The 24,452-nt window shown below is 41.7% G+C and overlaps 1 protein-coding gene across 1 annotated transcript in view; it reads right to left on the bottom strand.

The window, feature by feature from the left end:
- The window catches only part of Cntnap2 (contactin associated protein 2), a 1,911,322-nt gene that overhangs the window by 633,392 nt on the left and 1,253,478 nt on the right, over window positions 1–24,452 (bottom strand). The window contains exon 13 of the mRNA XM_058574358.1: window positions 4,900–5,100. Within this exon, the coding sequence (XP_058430341.1) occupies window positions 4,900–5,100 (201 nt within the window). The remainder of the gene's footprint in view (window positions 1–4,899; window positions 5,101–24,452) is intronic.

The raw sequence follows: 24,452 nt of genomic DNA, 5'->3' as shown, positions 1-24,452 counted from the left end.
TTTATTACATTTTCACTTCTGAGGATATAGATATAAAACACATTGACATTATGTTGGATAGTTTTCTCTATTTGTGTATAATTAATCTGGTCATTCCCAAATTGGTATGCTTCATTCCAAATAGCCTATTCTATGTGGAATAACATTACTTCTGTTTGTTTCGTTTCTGTGTCTTTTATAAAGTTGATTAAGAACAAGTGAATTAATAGCTACGTGGCAAGAATACATATGACGACAAAATTGCAAAACCATTATTTTGCCCTTTTTATATTTGTAATAATAATAATAGAGATGATATTACAAGCCATATACTATATCCTTGTAAAAGTTTTAAGAAACCAATAATATGTATTTCTACATTTGCTACCTAATGGTATGATACAAACAAACATTTATCAAGATAAAAATAAGGTCCACATGCACATCAACTGTCTTTCATATGTATCTTTCATAAATATCATAACTGTCGGGCCCCACATGAACCACGGAGGGAGGGTGAGGCTCCTAAAATAAAGAATGACATTTTAAGTGCACAGCTATTACAAACTCATTTGATATTCATTTTAATTGCAATGGCTATAATGAATATACTTTGTATTCAAACAGATGTCACAAGTACTTCTACAGAACTTCCAATATAATTCAGTCTTAGTTAAGAATGACTAAATGGATATTTAAAATCGGATGGTACCATGAAGGAAGAAAAAGTCAATTTCAGCAAACATTAGCTCCTTAAAACAACAAATTAAAGATTTTTATGAAACTGACTTCCTTCCTATTTTTATCTGTACACAGAACTGTGTCCTAGAGGACTGGCTGGGTCAACCTCTCTTTTTCCTTGGGTCAGAGGTTCTAATATAGAGCTACCCAGAAGGGAGAAATTGGAAGTATGGAAAATGAGTCTGAAGGGTAGGCTGGAATTCACTTGACAATATTTAAAGACTGTTCTATCAAGCAAATTAAAAAATAGTATCAATACCAATGTTTAACTGAAGTAGGTAATTATGCCGTTTACTTCAGTCAGTTAGACAAGCCCTGATATTCCCTTCAATCTTCTCCCGCAGGAAGCAACAATACCTTCAACTCCAACATGACAGAACTTCAAGCCATAACTTAAAGGCTTTGTTTTCCAATCATGGCGCACAAAATCACCCACAGATGTGTGTTAAAAGGCACCATTCCAGGGCCCCAACCCAGCCCCCAGAAGCCTGGGGGTGGGCCATGGAATCAGCACGTGAACAAGAAAACTGAGCATTCTGATGCACGTTCCTGATGAAAAGCAGTTGCCGGAAGGTTGGACAAGATAATACGAACGCTATATATTATTAATTCTATTCAAATCAGCTAGCATTTATTAAAAAACATATCCTATGAATGAAAGATTTTAGGTTAGAAAATGTAACTAGCAGATTGCTTTAAAACAAGTTTACCCTGTTTTCCCTGAAGCTTTGTATGCCTTGCATTTCACAGATGCATGAGGCTTCTTGGTGGTGGTTGAGAGCGAGAGGCCAGACCATCTGGGTATCAGCAGGGAAGAGAGGGAGATGACCTAGGAGAGCAGGAGCCCTGCAGGTCAGCACCTTTCCCCCTCCAGCTGGGCTCCCCCCTCCAGCTGGGCTCCCCTAGTGCCTAAACTGGAAGTTGAACTTACTTGGATGCCATATTGTGCTTTTTAACCACTAGAGAAATATGCAACACTTAAGTTGACTTTGGAGTTTAATAGAAGTAGGAAGAAAACAACAAGCTGAGGGCACCAAGTTCTCTTCTGGTCAGCAATTCGCCCCAGCCCTGCTCCCATCCCAGGACAGAGAATAACCCACTGGATCTGCGAACAGAGCCTCAGTAAGAAGACCCACCGAGCAGCGTGAAGACAAGCTGACACAGTTTATTAAAGACCCCTGGTTTTCCAAAGACCTTGGCTGGGTCTTTCCCACATTCAAAACAGGATTCAATAAAAATGCTGTAGGAAGTAAAGGTATTTCACCACGAAAGAAAAGGGGGCCCTGAAACACACTGTCCCTGAATTTCCTGTTTTGTTTCCAAAAACCTATCCAACTTAAAGGAATAGAGCCATCCTGGACTGGAAAACCCAGATACATATTACCTTGAAGGACACTGCTTTCTCTCATGCACAGTGGCACCGAGGATAAGTTAGTGCTGACTGTAAAAAGCCACCTTCTTAAGGTCTGCCAAGACCACTAGTCCTTGGGATGCTGCTCATACAAGCAAACTAAGCAGGCGGATGCTCATGATGTCACTGCTTCTGCAGCCTGACGTGAAAGCCCCCTCTGAGTGAGGATGGGTGTGAATTTGAGGGCACTGTGGGAGGGGGGGTCGGTGCAGCTGGCCGCCACTGGACAAAACACCTCAAGAGAGAAGACACGCTGCGTGGCAAAGCACCCTCAGGGATGGAGGAGCCATCATCAGCCTGGCCTCACTCTACTCCTCTTGGAGCAGCCTCAGATCTCCTGGAAACTTCCCCCAATGAGTCACATGACTTCCAGGCTCCCTGAGCACTTTGACCTGTGAGCAACCCACCTCCCTGCCCTGGCACCATGGGGGTGTGGCTGAGACAGGTCAACAGACACAGCGCCTGAGCTGTGGGGACTTTTCCCCCTCGTCCATCACAGCAGTTTTCAGAGAGTGGTCTGTGGGCAAGTTATCATGTTTGTCTGCTCTGGCTGCCTACAAAATATCATGCACTGGGCGACTTAGATGGCAAGAATTTATTTTCTTGGAGTTCCAGAAGAGAGGAGAGTACGATCACATTGCCGGTGGGTTCAGTTTCTGGTGAGGGCTCCCGTCCTGGCTTACAGGAGGCCTCCTTCTTGTTGTATCCTTACAGGGCAAAGAAGGAGAACAGAGAGAGCATTCTCTCTCTATCTATTCTTCTTTTAAGGCCACCAATCCCATTGGATTAGAACCCCACCATTAGGACCTCAATCAACCTGATTACTTCCTAAGAGCCCTATCTCCCAAGACAGTCCTTCTGGGGGTCTGGGCTTCCACATCTGACGCCTGGGGAGACCAGGGAGTCCACGGCACCCATCACTAATGCAAATTCTCAAGCCCCATCTCAGCTCCACCGAGTCCAAACCTTAGGGAAGGGGCCCAGCACTTTGTGCTTCACTAACCTCTGCAGGTTGTTCTCGTGCCCGTGAAGGTCTGAGACACCCCGGCCTCCAGGATCAAGACTCACCCCTCAGCACACACTTCCCTCCACACCTACGCCCACTCCCACTGTGGGCTTGTTTCCTGTTGCACTTCCCTCATGGACTCTCTTTGGCTAAACTTCTCAGCAGGACCTGAGGGCTCACTCACATCACTCAGGCTGTCTTTCCAGACGTTTGCTCACGCTCTGCCACCAACCCATAATTGCCTTCTGCCTCTTTAAGGATGCATTTCCTCAACAGCCCAGCCATACACATCTCTTCTCCAAACAAGGGCACATTTTCGGAATCAATGATTTCATATTTTATAGGGTTTCTTAGAGTCCACAGGATATGCCGTCTTAATTACAACACAAGACTTTTCACGTGGGAAACATTCAGTGTCCCAATGTGACACCCACCAATTTGGTTCCAACTCTTTTCTGCAAGCTACTCCCAACAACATTGGCTCCAAACTCAGTACCACTTTGGGGCATCACATTGCCCACTGACCTCTAGCAGAGCACAATGTCATTTCCAAAGTTCCATAATATTTTTCAAGAATCAATATACCATTTTCTACTTTTGTCCTTAAATGCCTCAGACCCTATAAATGCTTCATATATTACCCCATTGAGTTCTCACAGTTCCCCTGTAATAGGCATTATGTTCTGTGCTTGACAGAAAAAGACACTGGAAACAGGCTTAATATCAAGAGATCTATTGTACACATGACGACTCTAAGTAATAACAATATGTTGTGTTCTTGAAAAATGCTAATAGAATAGAATTCAGGTGTTCTCGCCACAAAAAAGATAAGCAACAATACGCTAATTAGCTTGATTAATCCATTCCACACTGTATACATATTTCAAAACATGCACATGCTAAATATATACAACTTTTGCCTATAAATTAAGTAATTTTTTTTTTTTTTAGAAAAGAGTTCAGTTAACTAAAGTCACATACATGGAAAATGGGAAGGTTGCAGATTATAAAGACAGACTTCTTTAACTCAAAACACACGCTTATTTCCACTCTGCTATGTTCTAAGCCAAAGGATCAGTTTTCTGTTCACATCTTGGGTTTAGTGCCAAAACCTCCAAAGCACATGACCCCTTCTTACAGGTAGGCTGTCTCCATTATATACCTTGGGACCTTTTTTTTTTTTCCCTACAACCCAAAACAGTCTTATGCAGACACGTGTTTGCATGTACACACACACTACTGCATGGCTCAAGGTAGGCCATCAAGAAAAAAATCGAGTCTTGATTCGTTGAGACAAACAGACACTCTTAAATGACTGGAGACTACAAAGGGCTGTAAACCGATTGCTGTTCTATATGTGGTTCCCTTGCAGGCGGCCCTTGGAATGCTTTCATCTGTACACTAAAGACACCTGAAGAACTCAAAAGGAACGACTTGAAAGTTCAAAAGGAGCTCTGTCAAACTTTTTGCCCAAAGCAACAGCTGATAGATAATTAAGCACTAGACGCAGCCTCACATACATATAGACACAGAAAATTCCAAAAATCGACAAACCTAAAGACATGAAATTTCTTTTAAAATCCTACATTCTTAGCTTCCGTTTTCAGAAAACAATCCGAGTGATTATATTTTTTCTTGTTTACAGCCACCTACACATTGAAAGCTGGACCCTAAGATAATAAACTCCACCTGTTGGACTGTTGAGGCCATTCCAAACACCAGCTGAGATGCTAATTAAAGCGACACTCGGTTCTCGGCCTACCTGGGGTGTTCAACAGCCTGGACATCTTGCAGAAGTAGGAGACGTACTGTTCACAGTACTCGGCGCTGCTGGTGATGGCGCTGATCTGATCCATGGAGGCGCTGTAGATGAGCTGTGTCACCGAGTACTTTTCTGGGTTGTAGCCTACCACCGTCGTCTGCATCTGCAAGTCGTGAGACACTATGGTCCACACTTTGTCCTCTGTGGGCAGAAAAATGAACACAACAGTAAAACATTAGTAGGGAAAGGCTTCTTCAAGTGTCGGAAAATAACTAAGTTACACCGTCCTCCAAAGACACTGGTCTCCCTACGTGCTGTTCGCTCTAATCAGAATATGCGTCTTCATCTTATCAACAGATGTTCTTTTCACACTGACCTTTCAGGCAAAATTAGACACTGCATTGATCTGTCACCAAAAGGCTCTGCACATGTGGAATCAAGCAAGTGAGCAATTATCTCAGCATCATGGACCCTGAACATTTCAGAGTGAGAAAAGCAGCAGCAGATATGAGGTAAAGTTAAATAAAAACTCTCCATATATTTCGATTTTAGTTAGGAGGATGGCTGTGAACCTAAGAAAATATCATATTTTAAAAATGTAGACATATGTCCTAAATGCATCCTGGAAAAGCTCTGGAACAAGGTTCAATGCCTAGCACCAAACTGTCATCGCTAAACACCAATTTCCAGTTGGAGCAGACTAGGATCTCTGGAGAAACAGCCGAGTCCAGGGCTGAAAAAGGGAGACAAGTCGTGTCACCATATCTGAAGCAAGCTGCCAGGCTGCTCCAAGAAGCCCAGAACCAAGGACGGGACAATTCTGACATCCATAAGAATTTCCTACAATGGATTAAAAGACATCAAACATATTTAAGACCAGGAATTAATTAAAATGTAAGAAAAAAGTTTAACATTGTAAGGTGCCAGTTAACCAATCATTTTGACTATTGGTCCATACTGACAAAGAATGAAGCAATTGGCCTCTGGCTCCTAATGAACTGTAATCTAAGTATTCTCTTTATGGAAATATTTCAGTTCACAAAAGAATACTAAATAACACAATGGGAATATCATCATTTTGTAACTTCTAAGTTAGCAGGATCTAAGTAATGATTGCTAATGGCTGGTCTGTGCCCCTCGAGGGCTACCTACAGCACATAGTGCAACAAGGACCTTGCAAGGATGTAGCTGAGCGCTCCCATCCTCTCCTCCTCCCTTCTCCACCCACTCTTCCATGCTTATCTGGCAGCCCTAGTGACCTGGGCCCTTTCTCCAGGATGTCAGGAGCTCCTCCTTGCAGTCTCCTGGGCCTGGACACCTCAGAGCCCACTCCTTCTCTGGTCTTTTCCTCTGCTGTTTCTCACCTCTATGACTGCCATCTCCCTGCCCTGCTACATGCTCCTCCTTAGCATTCACCTCTACCTGACAGCTCATATTTTAATTAACCCCATTTCACTCTCCCTACATTCAAAGGTGGGGTGGGGGCATGGCTCAGAGAAGGCCTGCAAGAAAGTAGGAGTTAAAGAGAACAAATTAGCAAAAAGTAAATAGAACCAAGATGCTGGGAACTGTTCAAAGTCCTGCTGGCTCCCATTGTGGTTCAGCCACAGGGTCCAGAGAGATGGAGAGCCCCGCCCTTCTCCAAGGCCTGCTCCCCCTCTGCCTGTTAACATGCCTCTGGGCTACAGTCTCACTTATTTGCTGGAATCAGCTAAAACAAGCTCAGTGATGGCGCCCCTGCAGGAATGTACCTCTGTGGGGCACTTACTTTTGCCTGGTTAGAAGGCCTTCTTTGGGTCCACTGACAGCTAGAGAGCTGCTCCCCACACTAGTTTTTTTCTCGCCATTTGTGACTCCAACAACCGAATCTCTTTAGCCCCAGGTCTGCAGATTTACCTTCACCAAATTAGAGCTGTATCAATCAGGTTAGTTTTATCTCTTTTTGGCTAGAACTCTCCAATGTCTGGCACTACTTCTCGTTCTTTTTTTCACCAATCCCCATGGAGAGCCTCGTTCTCTAGCAGCAGCCCAGCATCCCTTTCCTTAACTCATGATGAACTACGTTTTCAACCTGACTTCTTTCAAGAGTCATAAAAAAACTTTCTAATATACACAAACTAGTATTCCTGAAGACAAGCGAGTTTGTCAGCTTTCTGTACTGTAACACATACCTGAGATCATCAACTTATAAAATGAAAAGGTTTGTTTTGGCTCCCAGTTCTAGAGATTTATGTCCATGATTAGTTGGCCCCATTGCCTTGGGCCTATGGCGGCACATCATGGTAGAAGCACTTGGTCAAGCAAAGCCACTCACTTCATGGCTGGCACATGAAAGGAAGAAAGAGGAAGAGCCTGGGGTCCCATAATACCCTTCAAAGGCAGAGACCAGAAGACCTCACTGGTTAGGCTCTACCTTTTGAAGTCTCCTCCCTCCCACTAGTGCTATGGGTCAGGGGGCAGGTTCCAACACCTGGGCCTGTGGGGGACATTTAAGATCCAGACTACAGCAGGAAACATTGACTTCAAAAACACAAAGCAAAAGGCCATCTGGTTAAGATCTGTTTCCTATACAGCATCAATAACTGTAGGAACAGCCACGGGGGTTTCTAACATTGTGGTCTTAGTGACCACTGGGCCTCAAACTCTCGTCTCTCCCTCCTACCACACCCATTTCAAGATCCCATCCAGGGCACTGTTTTCTTCATGACTGTTGTAAGCTCTTTCACCCACCCTTCAACAGCATCATCGAGTACCTACTGTGTGACAGACACACGTTGGCCTAGCAGGGAAACCATGGTACAATTGCATTCATAAAGTTTTGTAGTTTAAGATCAGGCATTTTAATAGGAAAAACACCCAGATAATAACTGTGCACATGCACACACACATATAGTTTCAAACGATCTCTCTATCTCTATATGTACACATGTATTCACACACACATTAAAGTGAAATGACAAGGAGAAAAACAAAATCAAGGAAGGGAAGGATCAGCTGTGTATGGCGATTGCATTTTAAATACAGAGGAAATCTTAAAAGGCCCCACTGAGAAGGTGAAATTTGAATAAATAACGTAGTTATCTTGCAGGCCACATGAGCATCTGGGGGAATATTCCAGAAAGAGGGAATACAGATGCAAATGCTCTAATCCTGTGACGTTTATGTTTCTGGATGGATCCAGGTTACCAGGGGGCCAGTGAGGGAGACAGACGGAGAGTACAGGAGTCAAGGTCAGAGCTGCCACGGGTGGTGGGGCCCGGAAGCAGAGCTTTCCCACAGTGAGGGATGTGGCTTCTGCTCAAGGACAAGGGATGCTGTTGGCGTGGGGCAGGGGGTAGGCAGCCTGCTCTGACTTATTTGTAGACACACTATTCTTTGCTTCAATAAAGTTATTTTTCAGAGAGGTTTGGGAAAAGATGATAGACACACATGGGTATTTCATAAAGAGATTTGTACAGTATGTATTTTACAGAGACATTTAGAATTTTTTAGTTTAAGACAATTTCCATGGCAATTGTGAGCTCATATCAGTGCATAGGCTGTAATTGATGGCATAAGACAATTAGTGTCCATGCACTTGGCAAACGATGTTGTCATGCTCCCATACTTCTCCTGGCAGCGGTTCCTGTGGAGCCATTAACCATGAGTGAGAGGCGTCTATTAGAGGATATTAACAAACTTTCAGGAATTCATCATCCAGAAGAGAAAAGGCAGCTACACTGTAGATTTTCCTTTGCTCGTATCATAAGTGGAATCATTAATTCCCTTATCCAAGGTGGGCACTTATTACATATATTATAATCTATGTGCAGAATGTAAATAAAAACTACTGCCTATGGCAAGTTCCAAACTTCAACATTTCATTTTTATGAAGAAGCCCCTGATAAAATGGTGCTTCCTCTGCAGATACTGTCTTTGGATCTCTGTGTTATGAAAATGCCCTTTGTGATTATTAAGAACTTAGTGTTTCTTCTTTCATCTTGAAATCATACATTTTATAGTCATCATATTGTGCTTTGTGGGGAATACAGCTGGTCGAATGAAATATTTCAAACTCTAGGGCACAGGGAACGTGCCATGGATACATGTCCACGTCCTTGGCCACAGTGGGTCCTAAAGGTCAAATATCTCGGTAATGACATATTTTATGTGTTCTATACTCCTGTATATATAGATAAAAGTTATTTTTACTTTTTATATCACAGCATCTTGCTAATTAAGCCTAATTCTTTACTCTGAAAGCTTCCACTATCTTCATTAATATTTTCTTTGAAAAGATCTTTAGAAAGAGGGGGTATTTATATCAGACTACCTAAATTTAAAATGATATATAAAACTTCTTAGACTGGTTGTATGCATCATATAACATATACTCCAAATTCCTTAGCTAATGTTTTAGCCAGCTTTCTGTTACCATAATAAAATTACTGAGTTAACAAACTTATAAAGATAAAAGGTTTAGCCTGGGCTCAGGGTTTTGGAAGGTTTAGTCCATGACCAATTGGTCTCATTGCTTTGGATCTGAAGTGAGGATGCATATCATGTCAGGGAGTGTGTGGTGAAGGGAAATGCTTACCTCACAGCTAGGATAAAAGAGAGAAAAAAAGAGGAGATTAGCATCCCACAATCTGTTTCAAGAATACACCCTCAAGGGTGTGGTCCCTAACTTCCTCCTAATAGGCCCTACTTCTTAAAGGTTCTATCACCTCCAATAGCACCATTCTGGAGCACAAGTCTTTAACACAAGGATCTTTGGGGACATTCCGGATTCAAGCCATAACAACTCTGTATTCCTTATTATATTTATACTACGGGCATGACTTTGAGTCTCTTACTGTTAGAGCAAACCAATAGGAAGTAAAGCCATAACATAAGCTTTGCTTACAATTTTAATATTGCACATAAGCCTTGGCTGACTGGATAAAGCTAGCAAATTCAATTTTCAATATCTTTACATTTCTTCTCTATCTTACAGACTATCTCCCACTAACTCTTTCTGTTTCCTTTGGGCATAAAAGTCTTAATGGCCATTATCCTGATTCAGCCAAACTATGTGTGTGTGCATGTGCACAGTTATTATTTGGGTGTTTTCCTACTAAAATGCCATTTGAACATCAAGTGTGAGAAAGAAAAGAGCAAGGATCTCCAGTTAAACGCTACAGCATCATTCAAAGTTGTTTTCTTCAAACTTAAAGTTTTGCAGTCTTGTTGGAATACATAACATAAACAAGAGAACAAGAATGTCACTGAGAAGAAGCCAGGTTCCTAGGTGAAAAATTTTGAATATTAAATAACAACAGAACAATGTCATCTTTGAGAGCATCCACTTGACTCTTCTATTCTACAAGAAAAAGCCAGTCTCAGAAGAGGTAAGTGACTTGCCCAAATGAACACTAAGATTCAGTGACAAAATGTAGATGTATTTTCCCTAATTCTGGATTTTATTACAGCTAATGACATTATGATTGGGGACATAACAAACTTTTTCTTGTCTTTCCCATAATGCTGCATTAATTGTTTTCCTTTTGGGGGTCAAGGGAGAAAGGTGAACATATAGAAACCCTTTTAGCCTTCTAACAGTACTGCTATAAATGACAACAGTGTTAACCTCTTACAAAAAGGACAATGCCACTAATTGGTAATATAGTTCCACCATGAATGCATCCACACATCCTTTATTGGGTTCCTGGATTGTTCCAGTGCTATGGTGGGCTTTGGGGACACCAAGATAAATCAGATTTGAGGTTCTATTCTCAATGATCTCATGGTCCCATGGAGGTGAGAGGACGTAAAGCTCAGAATTACAAATACCAACAAAATACTAAAATGTGGTATATGGAAAATACCAAGGTCCATATGGAGAATCCATCTAACCCAGTTCTAGAAAGCCATGAGCGGCCTGGTGGATCAGATAAGTGAATGGGGCGGAGCCGTGAAGGGACAGAAGACGGCAAGAGGCACTGGTCAAGTCTGTCAAGTACTGTTCACGCTAAACACCTCCGAGACAAGAGGAATGTGGTAAATGGAAATAAGGGAAATGGAAGGATCTGGAACAGTGAAGGAGATAAGATCCTCAACTCAATGCGACTGTGCCTGGATTGAAAGGCTTTGTGCATGGCCATAGGTGTGAGTATCAAAAACCAACGAAAATAAAAGGTCGATTCATGTTTAAAAATAATTTCTTTAAACACAAGAACATCTTTAATATTATTTGTTTACTATCATCTATTGAAAATATATATTTAACTGCTCATCATATGCCCGCCATTTGTCTAAGTTTTAAAGCTGCAGCATTAAGCAAGACAAGACGTTCTTCGTCCTACACAGTCTGCAATCTCATAGCTAAGCGTGGGAGGCGAGGCACACAGGTGAGCCAACACATAACTAAGGGTTCACTTGTGTCCTCCTCGACTTAAGCTTGGTAAAGGAAACAGAGTGAAGAGAGAGAAAGATGATTTCAAGTAGATTGGTGAGAAGACCCCTCGGAGAAGGTGATATTTGAGCAAATTCTAGAAGGATTTGAAGATCAAAGGGAAGAATGCCCAGGCTGAACTAGGAGCAAAGGCAAAGACCCAGGCAGGAATAACCCGGCAGGTTGATTTTGCAGGAGTGAAATGAAGAGAGCAAAGAGCAGGAAATGACGGAGACAGAAAGGCTGGGCCCAGATGCAGCAGCAACTCCCCAGCCCTGGGTGGACTCTGAACTTGGCCTTAGCTGTTAAGGGGGGGAACCTGATGATCACTGGGACTTTGAAGGGCAGCAGTGGAGCGGGTGAGAAACAGAGTCAGGAGTATGACTTCAAGACAGATCCAGCAAGACTTGGGGATATTTGAGATGAGACTCGTCAGGAAAAAAGTGAGAAGATTATTCTGAGAATTCTGAACATTTCTCTGGGGAAAAAGATGGTGCCATTTACTAATATGGGAAAGATTGTGGATGAGTAGAAAAAGCCAAAAAGTAGACCAAATCTAGGTCACTGATAGGTGGAAATGAAATCAGAGAAATCCACACTATAAATTTCAAGAGACAGGGAATAGAGATGAGGTAAAATCTGTTTTTTTTTTTTTACTTCTTCTTTTTAAGACTGGAGATTGAATCCAGGGGTTCTTTATCAATAAGCCATATGCCCATTCCTTTTATTTTATTTATTTATTAATTTTTAGACAGGGTATTGCTAAGTTATTGGCCTCAAACTCACAATCCTCCTGCCTCAGCCTCCTGAGTTGCTGGGATTACAGCCATGCACTACCATGCCTGGCCTGTGTTTTGATTTTAAGATGATAATTATTGTAGTTTTTATATGTTGATTAACCAGTAAAAATGTGTTATATATAAATGCATTAATTATAGCTTTACAAGAGAACAGCACTGTGATTTGTTGAACTTGTATTCCAGTGCTGTGGATACGTTGTGTTAAGATTATCACAAAGACACATAAATTATATTTTACTGAACTCTTACTTTTAGAAACTTGGATTATAAAAGTTTGACTTATGTTAGAAATACAAGGATAGTTTAATGATTAAAAAAATGAATGGAATCTATTAATACATTGGCACACTTCGGAATAAAAAATACTGAATAAAGCCTGGTGTGGTGGCGCATGCCTGTAATCTCAGCAGCTCAGGAGGCTGAGATAGGAGGATCATGAGTTCAAAGCCAGCCTCCACAATGGCAAGGCACTAAACAACTCAGTGAGACCCTGTCTCTAAATAAAACACAAAATAGGGCTGGGGATGTGGCTCAGTGGTCAAGTGCCCATGAGTTCAATTCTTGGTACAAAATTAATAATAATAATAATAATAATAATTGAATAAAATAAAAATTTCAAACAATTAATCTTGAAATAGAATTTTTTGCTTTTGTCAGAAAAAGGACATGCTTATAACCACCAGTTCTATTCAGTGCTCACTGGGGCTTAGCCATGACAATAAATAAATAAATCAGTAATAGTGCTAATAATTTAAGGAATTGAATTAAATAGAATTGATAAATTTTCAAGACTACTAGAAAAACTGACAAAAAATTGTTCAACACAATATAGAAACATCAATCATAATTCTATAACCAATAAAGAGGAAATACATTTTAAGGTATAATTCATGATAACGTAAGATGGAATCATTCAAAATATATGCAAGATCTTCATGGAGTGAAATTTGAAACTTTGTCAAATATTATTAAACAAGAATCACATAAATGAAGAAATAATCTAGATTCATAGTTTGAAAGACTCCAGAAAGATATACATATATATATATATATATTTTAAATTAGCCTATAAATTAAATATATTTCTAGTCAAAATCCACATTAATTAGTTTGTATATCAATGAAACTGAGCAAGTGATCCAAAAATTGGTGTGAAAGACCAAGATCCAAGAGTAGCTAAAACCTTCTTTAAGAAAAAAGTTGGCCTATGAAAAATCATGACCAAGTAGTCTGGCTACAGGCATAAACAATTAGAATGAGGAAGCAAATTTTCAAACAGTTGGAGCCAAATCTATATACATGCAAACTTTATTTTAATTAGAGTTGGTATTAACTATAAGAAATTTCTAATTGTTTGTATTGAAAGAGTAGAATTTAATCCCTCTCCCTAGCCCTACACAAAAATCTATTCCAAGTCAATTAAAGGCATGATGGAAAAACAGAAGAAGAAATAAAATAATATTTCCATTTTTTTAAACAAGGCATAAAATAAGCAGATGGTTGTGGAAAAATGGATGCATTTGATAAAATTAAGCCCTCTTCTTTATCAAGATCTCCTAAGCCATGTGAAAAGATAAGCCACAGAGGAGATATCTGTAAGATACAGATGTAACAAAGATGGACCTCCAGCTACACTAAGGACTTCTACAGGAAGGAACAGAAGGAGAGAGAACCTCGTAGAAAGATGGGCTCTTACTGAGGAAGTCCTTGCCCATACCTACATGGAGGAGTGTGGATCCTGTTTTCCTCTGGCAGGTACACAGTTTCAGGGGTAATTCCTGGGTCTGTGGTCCACTTTGAGTTGACTTTCTTGCAGGTTAAGACAGAGGGATCTGGTTTCACCCTTTCTACACACGGATAACCAGCTTCTCAGCACCATTGTTAAATATGTCGTCTCTTTTCCAAAGGATGTATTTAGTGCCTGGGTCAGCAGGGACCACATGACTGCAACTGTGTAAGTTTGTCTCTGCATCTTCTAGTCCATTCTCTTGGTCTGCCTATTTTTTATGCCAGTACAACGCATTGTTTTGTTACTGTGGCTAAAACTCGGGAAATAAAACCAAGTATTTGTAAGTGTGATGGCATTATATTAAAAAGCTTCTGCACAGCAAAGGAAATAATTAAAATAGGAAGATAGAACCTACAGAATGGGGGAAAATCTTTGCAGCTACTCTTCTGACAGAGGATTAATATCCAGAGTATAATATAAAGAACTTAAAAATTTTTGAACCCCCCACAAAGAAAAACTATAATTAATAAATGGGCAAATAAACAAAATAGATATTTTTCCAAAGAAGCAATTCAAATGGCCAACACATATATTAAAAAATGTCCAACATCCTTATCAATGAGGAAAATACAAATGGAAACTACACTATTTCATTTCACTCCAATAAAATTACAGACATTAAGAATACAAATAACAGTAAATGCTGGTGAGGGTGTGGGGGAAATGAACACTATATACTGGTGGTGAGATTATAAATTAATGCAATCACTATGGAAATCAGTATGGAGGTTCCTCAAAGGATTAGAGTTATGGCTTGGATGTGATGTGTCCCCCATAAGCTCACGTTTGAGAGATGCAAGAAGGTTCCAAGGAGAAATGATTGGGTTGTAAGAGTCTTAACCCAATCAGTGATTTAATCCTCCACAGGGTTTAACTGAATGGTAACTGAAGTGGTAGGGTGTGCCTGGAGGAGGTGGGAATTGGGACGTGGCTTTGGGTATATATTTGTAACTTTCCAGTGGAATCATTCTCTCTCTGCCTACTGGTCACCATGATGTGAGCTGCTTTGCTCTGCCACACTCTCCCGCCGTGATGCTCAGCCTTATCTCGAGCCTGAGGCGTGGAGCTGGACATCTATGGATTAAGACCTATGAAACTGTGAGCCCTCAAATGAACTCTTCTTCCTCTATGATTGTGCAGGATGGGTCCTTTAGTCACAGCAGCAAAAAAGCTGACTAAAGTAACTAGGGATGAAAGCACTATGTGACCTAGCTATATCACTCCTGATATTTTCCCAAAAGAATTAAAGTCATCTTACTATAGCAATCCATGGATACCCATGTTTACAGCAGCACAACTCCCAATAGCCAAACTATGGAACCTGCCCAGGTGTCTATCAACAGATGAATGGATAAAGAAAATGTGGTACATATACACAATGGGGTTTTACTCAGTCATAAAAAACAAAATCATGTCATGTGCAGGAAAATGGATGGAACCGGAGATTAGCCAGACTCAGAAAGTCAGGACCATTTTTTTTTTTTTCTCTCATAGGTGGAAGCTGGAGAGGAAAAAGTAAAGCAAAGGGACTTCATGAAGATACAAGAGTGACCAGCAGATGAGAGGAAGGGAACAGAGAAGGAGGAGGGGAGGGCTGGTGAAGTGGAACAAACCAACCAAGTGAGTTGTGGATGTGCAAATACATCAGAATGAATCCCGTTACTAGGCAAAACTCACTGCACCAATTAAAAAAGAAAGAAAGGTAGGCAAGGGATATAGATGAGCCGGCAATTTACAAATGGGTAAACAAAATGCTCAGGGAGGTGAATGGTCAACGTAACCAGGAAAATACCAACTTAAACTAGAGTGAGATTTTCATGTCATGTTCGCCTGACTTCAAACATCTGGCAATATCCAGAATGCTTGCCGGTGTAGACACCTAGACCTTTCATACCATGATTCTGACAACCACCTTGGAAAGAAAAACTTTAGTAATAACTTATAAAAATGAGCACACTCTATAAAAACAATTATTTCTAGTTATTAAAAACTAGAGAAATTCTTTAATATCTACATAAGAAAATGTATGTTAATGTTTGCTTGCTATAGCAGGTAAAACAACCTAAAAGGCCAACCCAAAAGAGTAAAACATAAATTAAACTATGGTCATACAATTGAATATTATGAAACATTTGAACCAAGTCAACTACAAGCATATTTATCGATATGGGTTAACTTTAAAATCAGAAGATTGAGTGGAAAATACAAGTGAGAGAAGCTCTTCCAATAGGATGTCACTGTTGTGGTGTGTAAGGGTACCGAATATCAGTAAGGTCTTCTAGGGGTTGGAAAAGGAGAATAGGGTCAGAGACAAAGTTCAATTTTATCTCTGTTGTTAAACTTCTTAATTTGAGTATTGGACACAGACCAGAAATAGTTCATATCAAAACAAACAAATGCACCTAATTTAAGGTACACTTTACATAATAAACATCTAGATTTATGAAAGTAATTAGGAAATATTGATCATTTTAAAGTTATATGAATTCTTTACTGAATAATTTACAAAATAATCTCTTAGTTACCACTTCTAGTTTAAAAAAATCAATTCTACAAAATTGTTTATAAAACATTCAGGCAAAAGACTCAGCATAATTTTAGATTATAATGCAGTTTTTTTTCTTTGTAATAGGATTCATTTGAAAGTTTCAGAAGTCTTTTAGGTAGAAAAGTCAATTTTAAAACATATTTGTAGGGGCAGGGGTCATAGCTCAGTGGCAGAGTGCTTGCCTCACGTGTGTGAGGCACTGGGTTCCATCCTCAGCAACATTGTGTCCATCCTCAACTAAAAATATTTTTTAAAACTCATTAAAAATAAATTTATAGGCTATTGTTTTTAGGTTTTCCCAATAATTCTGATCTTGCAAACTAAATTATTACCCTTTATTTTTCTAAAATAAGCTGTTATTAGATTTTCAATAAATAAATACATTTAGTTTTTAAATAATCTAAATTGTTAGTCTTTATTTTTCTCCCCGAATACACACTGTATGAGCATCACACACATTTCTATGAGCCTGAACTATAACATTGCCAGGGCCTCTCTCCAGGGCTGGCTGTGCTGGTTTGCGGCATTCCATAACCCAGCCATGTAGGTAGCTTGGGAGGCATACACAGCTATAATCATGTGCAGGGAAACAGGTAGGGAAAGCAGATGGGGCTCTGCAGGAGACACTCAGGAAATGGGCTCCAACTGCAGATGCTATCCTGCAGGTGGGGAAATGCTGAGCATTTCTAAGCTCGGGACCCCAGCCCAAAGATGGAGGACAAATCAAGAACTGTGAACAGGTAGAGATAACAGTCGCTCATGCTCACCCCCAGGAGAAACAACTTGGAATTTATATTCTTTTTTCTAGAAAGATATCACTATTATCTTGCAAGAGGAGTATTTGTCAATGTTTTCGTTCGGTTACAGAGGTGTTAAGATTCTTCCACAACACAGGGAGAGTGATGGACTACATTTATAGGAATACTCAGACAGCTACTCTCCCCTCCCCTTGTTCTCTCACACCAGGCAGAGATACAGTTTGCCTCTATCTGATAGTCTGTGTTCATCTGCGAGACAATAGAGGTTTCCTGACCTATGTAACAAGGGACATTCTTGCGGCTTATAATTGTCATTAGATTTTGATCTGAATTCAAACACGAAGACTAAAGATATGTCATCTTTGATTAGTGACTGACCAACCCTGTGGACATGTAAAGATGCCAGTCCTCATTGTTTAAAAATACTTTAGGACATATTGCATATACTTGGCTAAAAAATAAAATCCTCCACGTATCAGCTCTACCACCCTGACCCTGCAGGGTACTCCTGGTTCAGGGCTTTGTCCTTGCTATTCCCTCTGCCTAGAAAGTGCTTCCCCAGAAGGTCCCAGTGCCTCCCCTTCTCCTCTGCAGTCTTGGTTCAGAGGACGCGCCTCCTCTGGGGCCCACCCCATCCACCATGTTGTACAGCCCCGCCCTAGGCCCAGAGCAATGGATCCGGTCACCTAGGGACTGACACCTCTGAAACTGTGACACCCCCCCCCCCCCAATAAACTTTTCTCTTCTACATTTCTCTTGTCAAGTCTGTCTTATCAAAGCTGACTAAATATTTTGTGAAAGAGGATTAGTTTTTTAAAATTGTATCCACAGTCACAGTATCATAACTAAAGATGTCTAAACATCTTCAAGTACCCAGCTAGTATTTGCATTTTTCTAGTTTTCTCATAATGGCTTTATGTACAGTTGGGATCCATCCAATTAATGTCTGCACATTGGTTACTTATATTAGTTTCAAGATATTAAACTGCAAGGATTGCTAAAAGAACAACATAAAATATGTGTAAGACATGTCTTGCTAAGATATCACCATTTTCCTTCTGGGTTGAACAGGGAGATGCTAATTATTCCAGGTACACACCCCCTCTGTACCTAGAAGCAGAACCAGGAGCACCTGAGTGCCCTTTACTGCAAAACTTACCTTCCTGTAAGCTCTGCTCTAGGCCCTGGGGCTGAAGATGAACAACACTGGTTTCACATCACCAAAAAGCAAGTGGGAGGAAGGACGCAGAATAATCACAGTACAGACTAAGTAGGAAGCATGCATTTCTAAGCAACTGCCAGAATCATGTAAGTAATAAGATGTAGCATATAAATCATAAACCCATGATAACTGGTACCAAATTCTTTAATATGCATAATACTTAAAATTCCTCTAGTGTATTTTACACACACACACACACACACACTCACACACTCCATTGCTGGGGAATTCCATTTTCAGTTAGCAGTTAATTTAAAGTTAAGTCTTAACAAGCTAACCTGAGAAATTACAGTGGACTTGCTTCTATGTGAAAAGCTTTGATGTAGCAGAACACACAATTGAAAATGACAGCTGGATTTGCTGTGCTGGGACAGCAGCTCAGGGATGTCCTTCCTTCCATGCTGACCCTAGTTTACCTCACTGACCCTTCAGCCTGGGAAACTCAGGCACATGCCAGCAAGCAATGTCTCCAAGGTCACTGGGGGCTATGGTATCATAGTGACTTCCCCAGAGACAGGCTGTGGCCCTCTCTCCCCTCTTCCAACCCAGGAACAGGCTTAATTAAAGATTTTTGATGAGACAGATGACATTTTTCACCTTGGAAGAAAATCCCCAAATAATCAATTCCTCTAAGTATCTAATTTTCCCCATTAACTCAGTTTCTATTCACTGAAGCAGCCCCCATTGCGAGGAACATTAGCAAGACAGTCTGACAGATTACATTCCTTAGTGAGGATAATTAGCTAGAGATAACTTTCTAGGGAAAGAAAACCCTTAAGATTGCAGAGTGAACATTCTCAAGGGACTAAAAGTGGTGTTATCACCTTAATTTTAACAGAAGTACAAATGTATTAGGTGATTTCACCTTTCATTTTTTTTTTCAATACTAAGCAAGGATTATCAAATACTAAAGCAGCTCTAAGCCCAGCAAGTTCTGCTGTCTCGGATCCTTAAGTCTCTGCTTCTAAGCATTTTCCCAGGAAATTCTGCCCTCTTCTCAGGCCTCAATGTCAGGCCAAGTGCAGATTACCGGCCCAATTCTTTCTACTGCCCTGACAAACTAAGTTTTCTTTCCTCTTTCCATTATCATGTGTGAGGTAGCCCAACCCTGTGAAGACCCCTGAGGTCAATGAAAGTGTCCTTTGTCTTGATCAAGCTTTATTCCTTGATACCCATCCCTCCTATGGGTACTCAAGTGCTCAACAAATAATTGTTGAATCAAAGAATTTATGTAAAAAATAAAACAAGGTTCCCTGCTCAGCCAGCCGAAACCCACGATGACACGGGTAGAGTCTAATGCATACATAGGACATATCTTCATGTCCTGGCAAACCTCTGACCTGGGAACTGAAAGATGTGGCTTTGTCAGAGATTTGTTCCAGGAAATGAATTGGCTCTTCAGCCCTTGGCAGGAAGACAATAAAGTGACTAATAGAAATCATCATTTTTTTGCCATTGCCATTTCTGAATGTTGGTGACACTTAGGTGATTCATTTATAAAAGCGTAGGAGACAGCAAGTCTTCTGAGTTTTTATTAATCCAAGGAAAGAAATTAATTTTTGAGCTGAGCTAGAAAGCAATTGGCATGAGACTGGGAAATGGGCGTAGAGATGGCCAGACATTCTTAGTGAACTGCTCGGTGGTGTCCAGCAGGCCTTGAGGGCTGATCTGGAACTTTGTTTGACTTGCCACTTAGTATTAAGGGAATGACGTCACAGGAGGCTCACCACTGTCTGCATCAGAAAGAAAGAGGGGGAAAGAGGGGGAGAAGACAGAGTGAAGAAGAAGGAAGAGAAAAGAGGGAGAGAGGAAGAAGGGAGGACCTACACAACAAAAGATCTTTGAAATGGACAACGATGAAAATGATTAGTGCTCAATTATCTGACATGGTCTAGAGGCAGAATATGTTAGAAAAAATACACTAGATGTCAGATGATTTATGAGCCAGACAATGGTTATAAGAGTTAAAACAATTAAGAAACTCATCAACAAAGCAATGTGTGGCCTTCGTTTGGATCCTAGTCAAACTGTACCTAGAGCAGTTAGGAGAAAACTAGGGAAATGTGGACACTGGCCAGATACTTAAGGACACGTAGACTATTTTCAGATATGATAATCTGATTGTGGATATATTCTTTTAAAAAATCATCTTTAAGAATCATAGGCTAAAATATCTAATGCTATCTTAAATTTGCTAAAGCATCATTCCATGGTGGGCAGGAGAGATGAGCCAAGTGGGATGAGTTGGGCTATGGATGGGGAAGCTATGATGGCGATCTAGGACTTTGTGTGGCGTTTCCTTACTTTGAGTATTTCTGGAGGTTGATCACCAAGGCTCTTCTAGTAAGAACCAGGAGATTATTGCAGGTTATATTTAATTGATAAAGGGAATTTAAACTATTTCCTATTTCTAAATAAAGGAATGACCGTCCCATTCTTCCCAGAGCCCTAGACCAGAGAACTGACCCCATGGGTCCTAACAAATCAGGTACAGCCACTTGTCCCAAAGACCAAACAGGAAAGGTAACGGTGAGAAGCAGGGGAGGAACTTTAATCACGTCTCATCACTGTCAGGAAGGCGGGGGGCCAGCATGAGCCCCCAGAGTAGAGAAGGGGACCAGAGCATACCGCCAGGCAGACTCCCGCAGTCAGCGTGATCCGCTCGACCTCGTCAGCCACAGTGAGGAAGCTGCCCTGGCCAGGGGTGGTTTCTACTCATCACAAAATGTTCATGGACCTGCTGCTCTGGGATCCAAAGTGACCGCCAGAGAGAAGGACTGTGGGCAAGGAGACGGACACAAAATGGAAGAAGTGACCCAAGCTGTTATCCTGCTGCCCACGCAGCACCTGTAGGCCCAGGCCAAGGGCAGCACTTCCAGCAAATCCACCTCCCAGTCCATGGTTCACGGCAGGCATTACCATGGCCATGACCACTGATTATTAAAATCGTCAATATGCACTGGTCAGATAGAGTTTGGAGGCAGTAGTAATAACTGTAGGAATATAGTGACGAGTGAGAGAGGGAGAGGAGGAGAGGAAGGAAGAACAAGGGAGGGAGGGGCCAGCAGGAGAGGGGAGGGGGAAGCAGGCCCTGGACACAGTGCTCCCCTGCCAGGGAGGTGAGAAGGCAGACAGACCCAGTGGGAGCAGCAGGACTCGGTGAGAATCAGGAAACTCGGGCTTCTCCTCTGCACAGGCCGTAAGCCGTGATTGCTTTTAATAGTTGTCAATGTCTGTGTGTGTGTGGAGGAATCAAAGGAAGAATATTTCACAGCACATGAAAACTGTATGAAATCCACACCAGTGTCCATAAATAGTGTTTTACTGGAGCTTGGCCCTCTGGTCTGTGTGCCCACTGTCTCTGGCTGTCGGGGTGGTACAAAAACAGACCCAGATAGTGCCATGGAGACTGTGTGCACCACAAAGCCTAAAATATTTACTGTCTGGCCCTTTACAGGGGAAGTTTGTTAACCTTGTGACAAAGGTGACAAGCCGAGAAGCAGAAAAAAAGGGAAGAAAAACATCCTCCTCTACTGGAATAAGAGACAGATCAGTGGAAGGTGACGGAGAAGGACTGAGCACAGCCATGCCCAGGGTCTGTTCCAACTTTCTTGGTGAGGAAAGTATGCCCTTCTGGGTGTGACAGCATTTAGCGACATTTGTTGTCCCTAGTGCAGCTACAGCTAAGTTCTCAAAATTAGTTACTCCAGCCATTATCATGATGATGAAGTTGTTTCCAAATATTAAAACAGTAAGAAGGAATATCAAGGTAATATGGATGTGAGTCCAAGGGAGCCTAACGTGCTGGGTTAAAGAGTGTCATCCCCAAAGTCCTGTCCACTGGAACCCATGAATGTGACCTTGCTTGGAAATGGGTCTCTGCAGACACGTTCCTGGTCAGGTGAGGTCACAGGTTCAGAGTGAGACCTGGTCCAATGGTAAGTGTCCCCACAGGAAGGGGGAAGTCTGGACACACAGGTAGAACACCAGGTGCCAACAAGACAGAGAGCAGAGTGACAGCCACAAGCCAAAACCACCAAAGGACTGTCACCACCAGAAGCTGGAGACATGAAGAAAGGGACTCTTGTGGCCTTCAAAGTCAGCATGCCCACCCCCTCCCCTTCCCCGCCCCGGGGACACCTTGGTTTTAGATTTCTGGCCCTTAAAATATGAGAGAACATATTTCTGTTGTTGTAAGTCAGTCGGTTGGTGGTACTTTACTACATTTATCAGTCAAGTTTGCACACCATGGAAGGACTTCACCTCCGTTCTGCATTATATGCAAAAGTCAGAAGAGGTGAAAAAAAACTCACAACAGTGCCTTATACATAGGGACAGCTCATTTTAGTTTGTGTGGTGGTAAAAATAAGAAAAAGACCCAGCCATTACCCTTCACAAGCTCACAGTATAGTGTTTGTGTGCTCAAAACCACAACAGAAAACATTCGGGAGAACTTCAGATGAAGACATCACACAGAATGGGTATGGCTATCTCCAGGGGCCTGGTTATTAAGGAAACAGGATCAACACACAGGGGTATGGCCCCTAGTTTTAGGCTCCCTGTGTTAAATGCTATTACTGGCCCTGGAACACATCTTCCTCCTCCACATCCTGAGTGGTCCCCATGTTGCCTTCCCTTCCACACAATCTCCATGAGGGCCCCTGCAAACCTGCTGGTCTTTGGACTTGGCTGCTGGCAATGTGGGACCGGCAACCTTGAGCACTGCTCCTGATCACCGCTGCCCCCTGAGAATCCCAGGGTGTTGACTGACCCAGCAGGACACAGGAGCCTACACAAAGGGCCTGAACACAAAGCTGATCATCTGATTAGAGTCCCCAAAACAGATTGGCAAACTTGAATCTCCCACTTTTGCTCTCAGGAGCCTCAGCTGCTTATGGTGGAATATGAGCACGTGTAGTGATGAGGCTGAAAGATGGGAGTCTAAGCACAGGAAGAGGCACTAGGCAGAGGTGACTCCAAGCTCATTCCTCCGTAACCCAGGACAGTGGTGGAGAGCTCACTGGTTCATTCAATCCAGCTTACTATGGGCTAGGAGGCAAGGAGCCTGCTGATTGTGAATAAAACAGCCCTGGTCTTGATCTGCACAGAATAAAATAGAGATGAAAGGGAAAGAAGAAATTTAATGAAAATTCAATGGAATGGGTGATTTGCAAGAAATTAATAGACTATAGTGGTAAATAGTCACAGGGAGGATTCCCCAGGGTGAATGTGGGCAGCTGCTCACCGCAGGTATTTGAACTAAAAGATGAAAGGGAAATGGTGGAGGATGGGCTGGAGGGGGAGCAAGGAGCACAGGCCCCCTTGAGATCAGGGAGAGCTGCAGGAAGAGGGAGTGGATGGCACAAGGGTTCTCAGGTGAGAAGATCTTGGTGGATTTCAGAAAAATCAGATATGACTGAAGGAGATGGGCTCAGGCCGAGGTTAGCAGGGGTTGAGTCTCTGAGGGTTGTGATGGGAGGCTCTGGAAGGTTGCAAGCAGGGAAGAAACCCTGTCAAATTTCTATTTTTCAAAGATCCTCTGGTTGTTATGTGGAAGGATCGATTGGTCAAAGGCGAATGTCTTGCCCTGAATACAGGTGATGGTAGCCAGGTTAGGGTAAAGGCAGCTCAGGTGAGGTAGGAGGGAAAAAAAATGTTAAGGAGAGATTAAAGGAAGGACCAGGAGCCTCCAACTTTCACCTGAGGGCCTTGCGCTAAAATGTCCCCTTTGCTCCCCCAGCCAGTTCTCTCTCCCAAGTCCATCACTTCCAAATTTCTGAGAAATCCACAAATCTCTCACAATCTTAAAATTACCTGTGCACTAGCAATTAGGCCACAAGTACATTTGTTGTTAGAACAGATTGAGCAAAGGCAGATAAGAAATCTATAATACAGGGTACTTTCCCAGCAACCTTTGATATAGGGAAGTTTCCCAGTGCTACCTAATGATCAGATAATAAAGAGGATCTCAATCTAGGATCCTGAGAATTTCCAGCCACCATCAACCATCCTGGGATCACCAGA

Source organism: Marmota monax, unplaced genomic scaffold (assembly GCF_021218885.2).
Source record: "Marmota monax isolate L192 unplaced genomic scaffold, Marmota_monax_Labrador192_F-V1.1 WCK01_AAM20220418_F8-fsc00193, whole genome shotgun sequence".
In the NCBI taxonomy this organism is placed as follows: domain Eukaryota; kingdom Metazoa; phylum Chordata; class Mammalia; order Rodentia; family Sciuridae; genus Marmota; species Marmota monax.
This window is presented reverse-complemented; position numbering and strand designations above follow the sequence as displayed.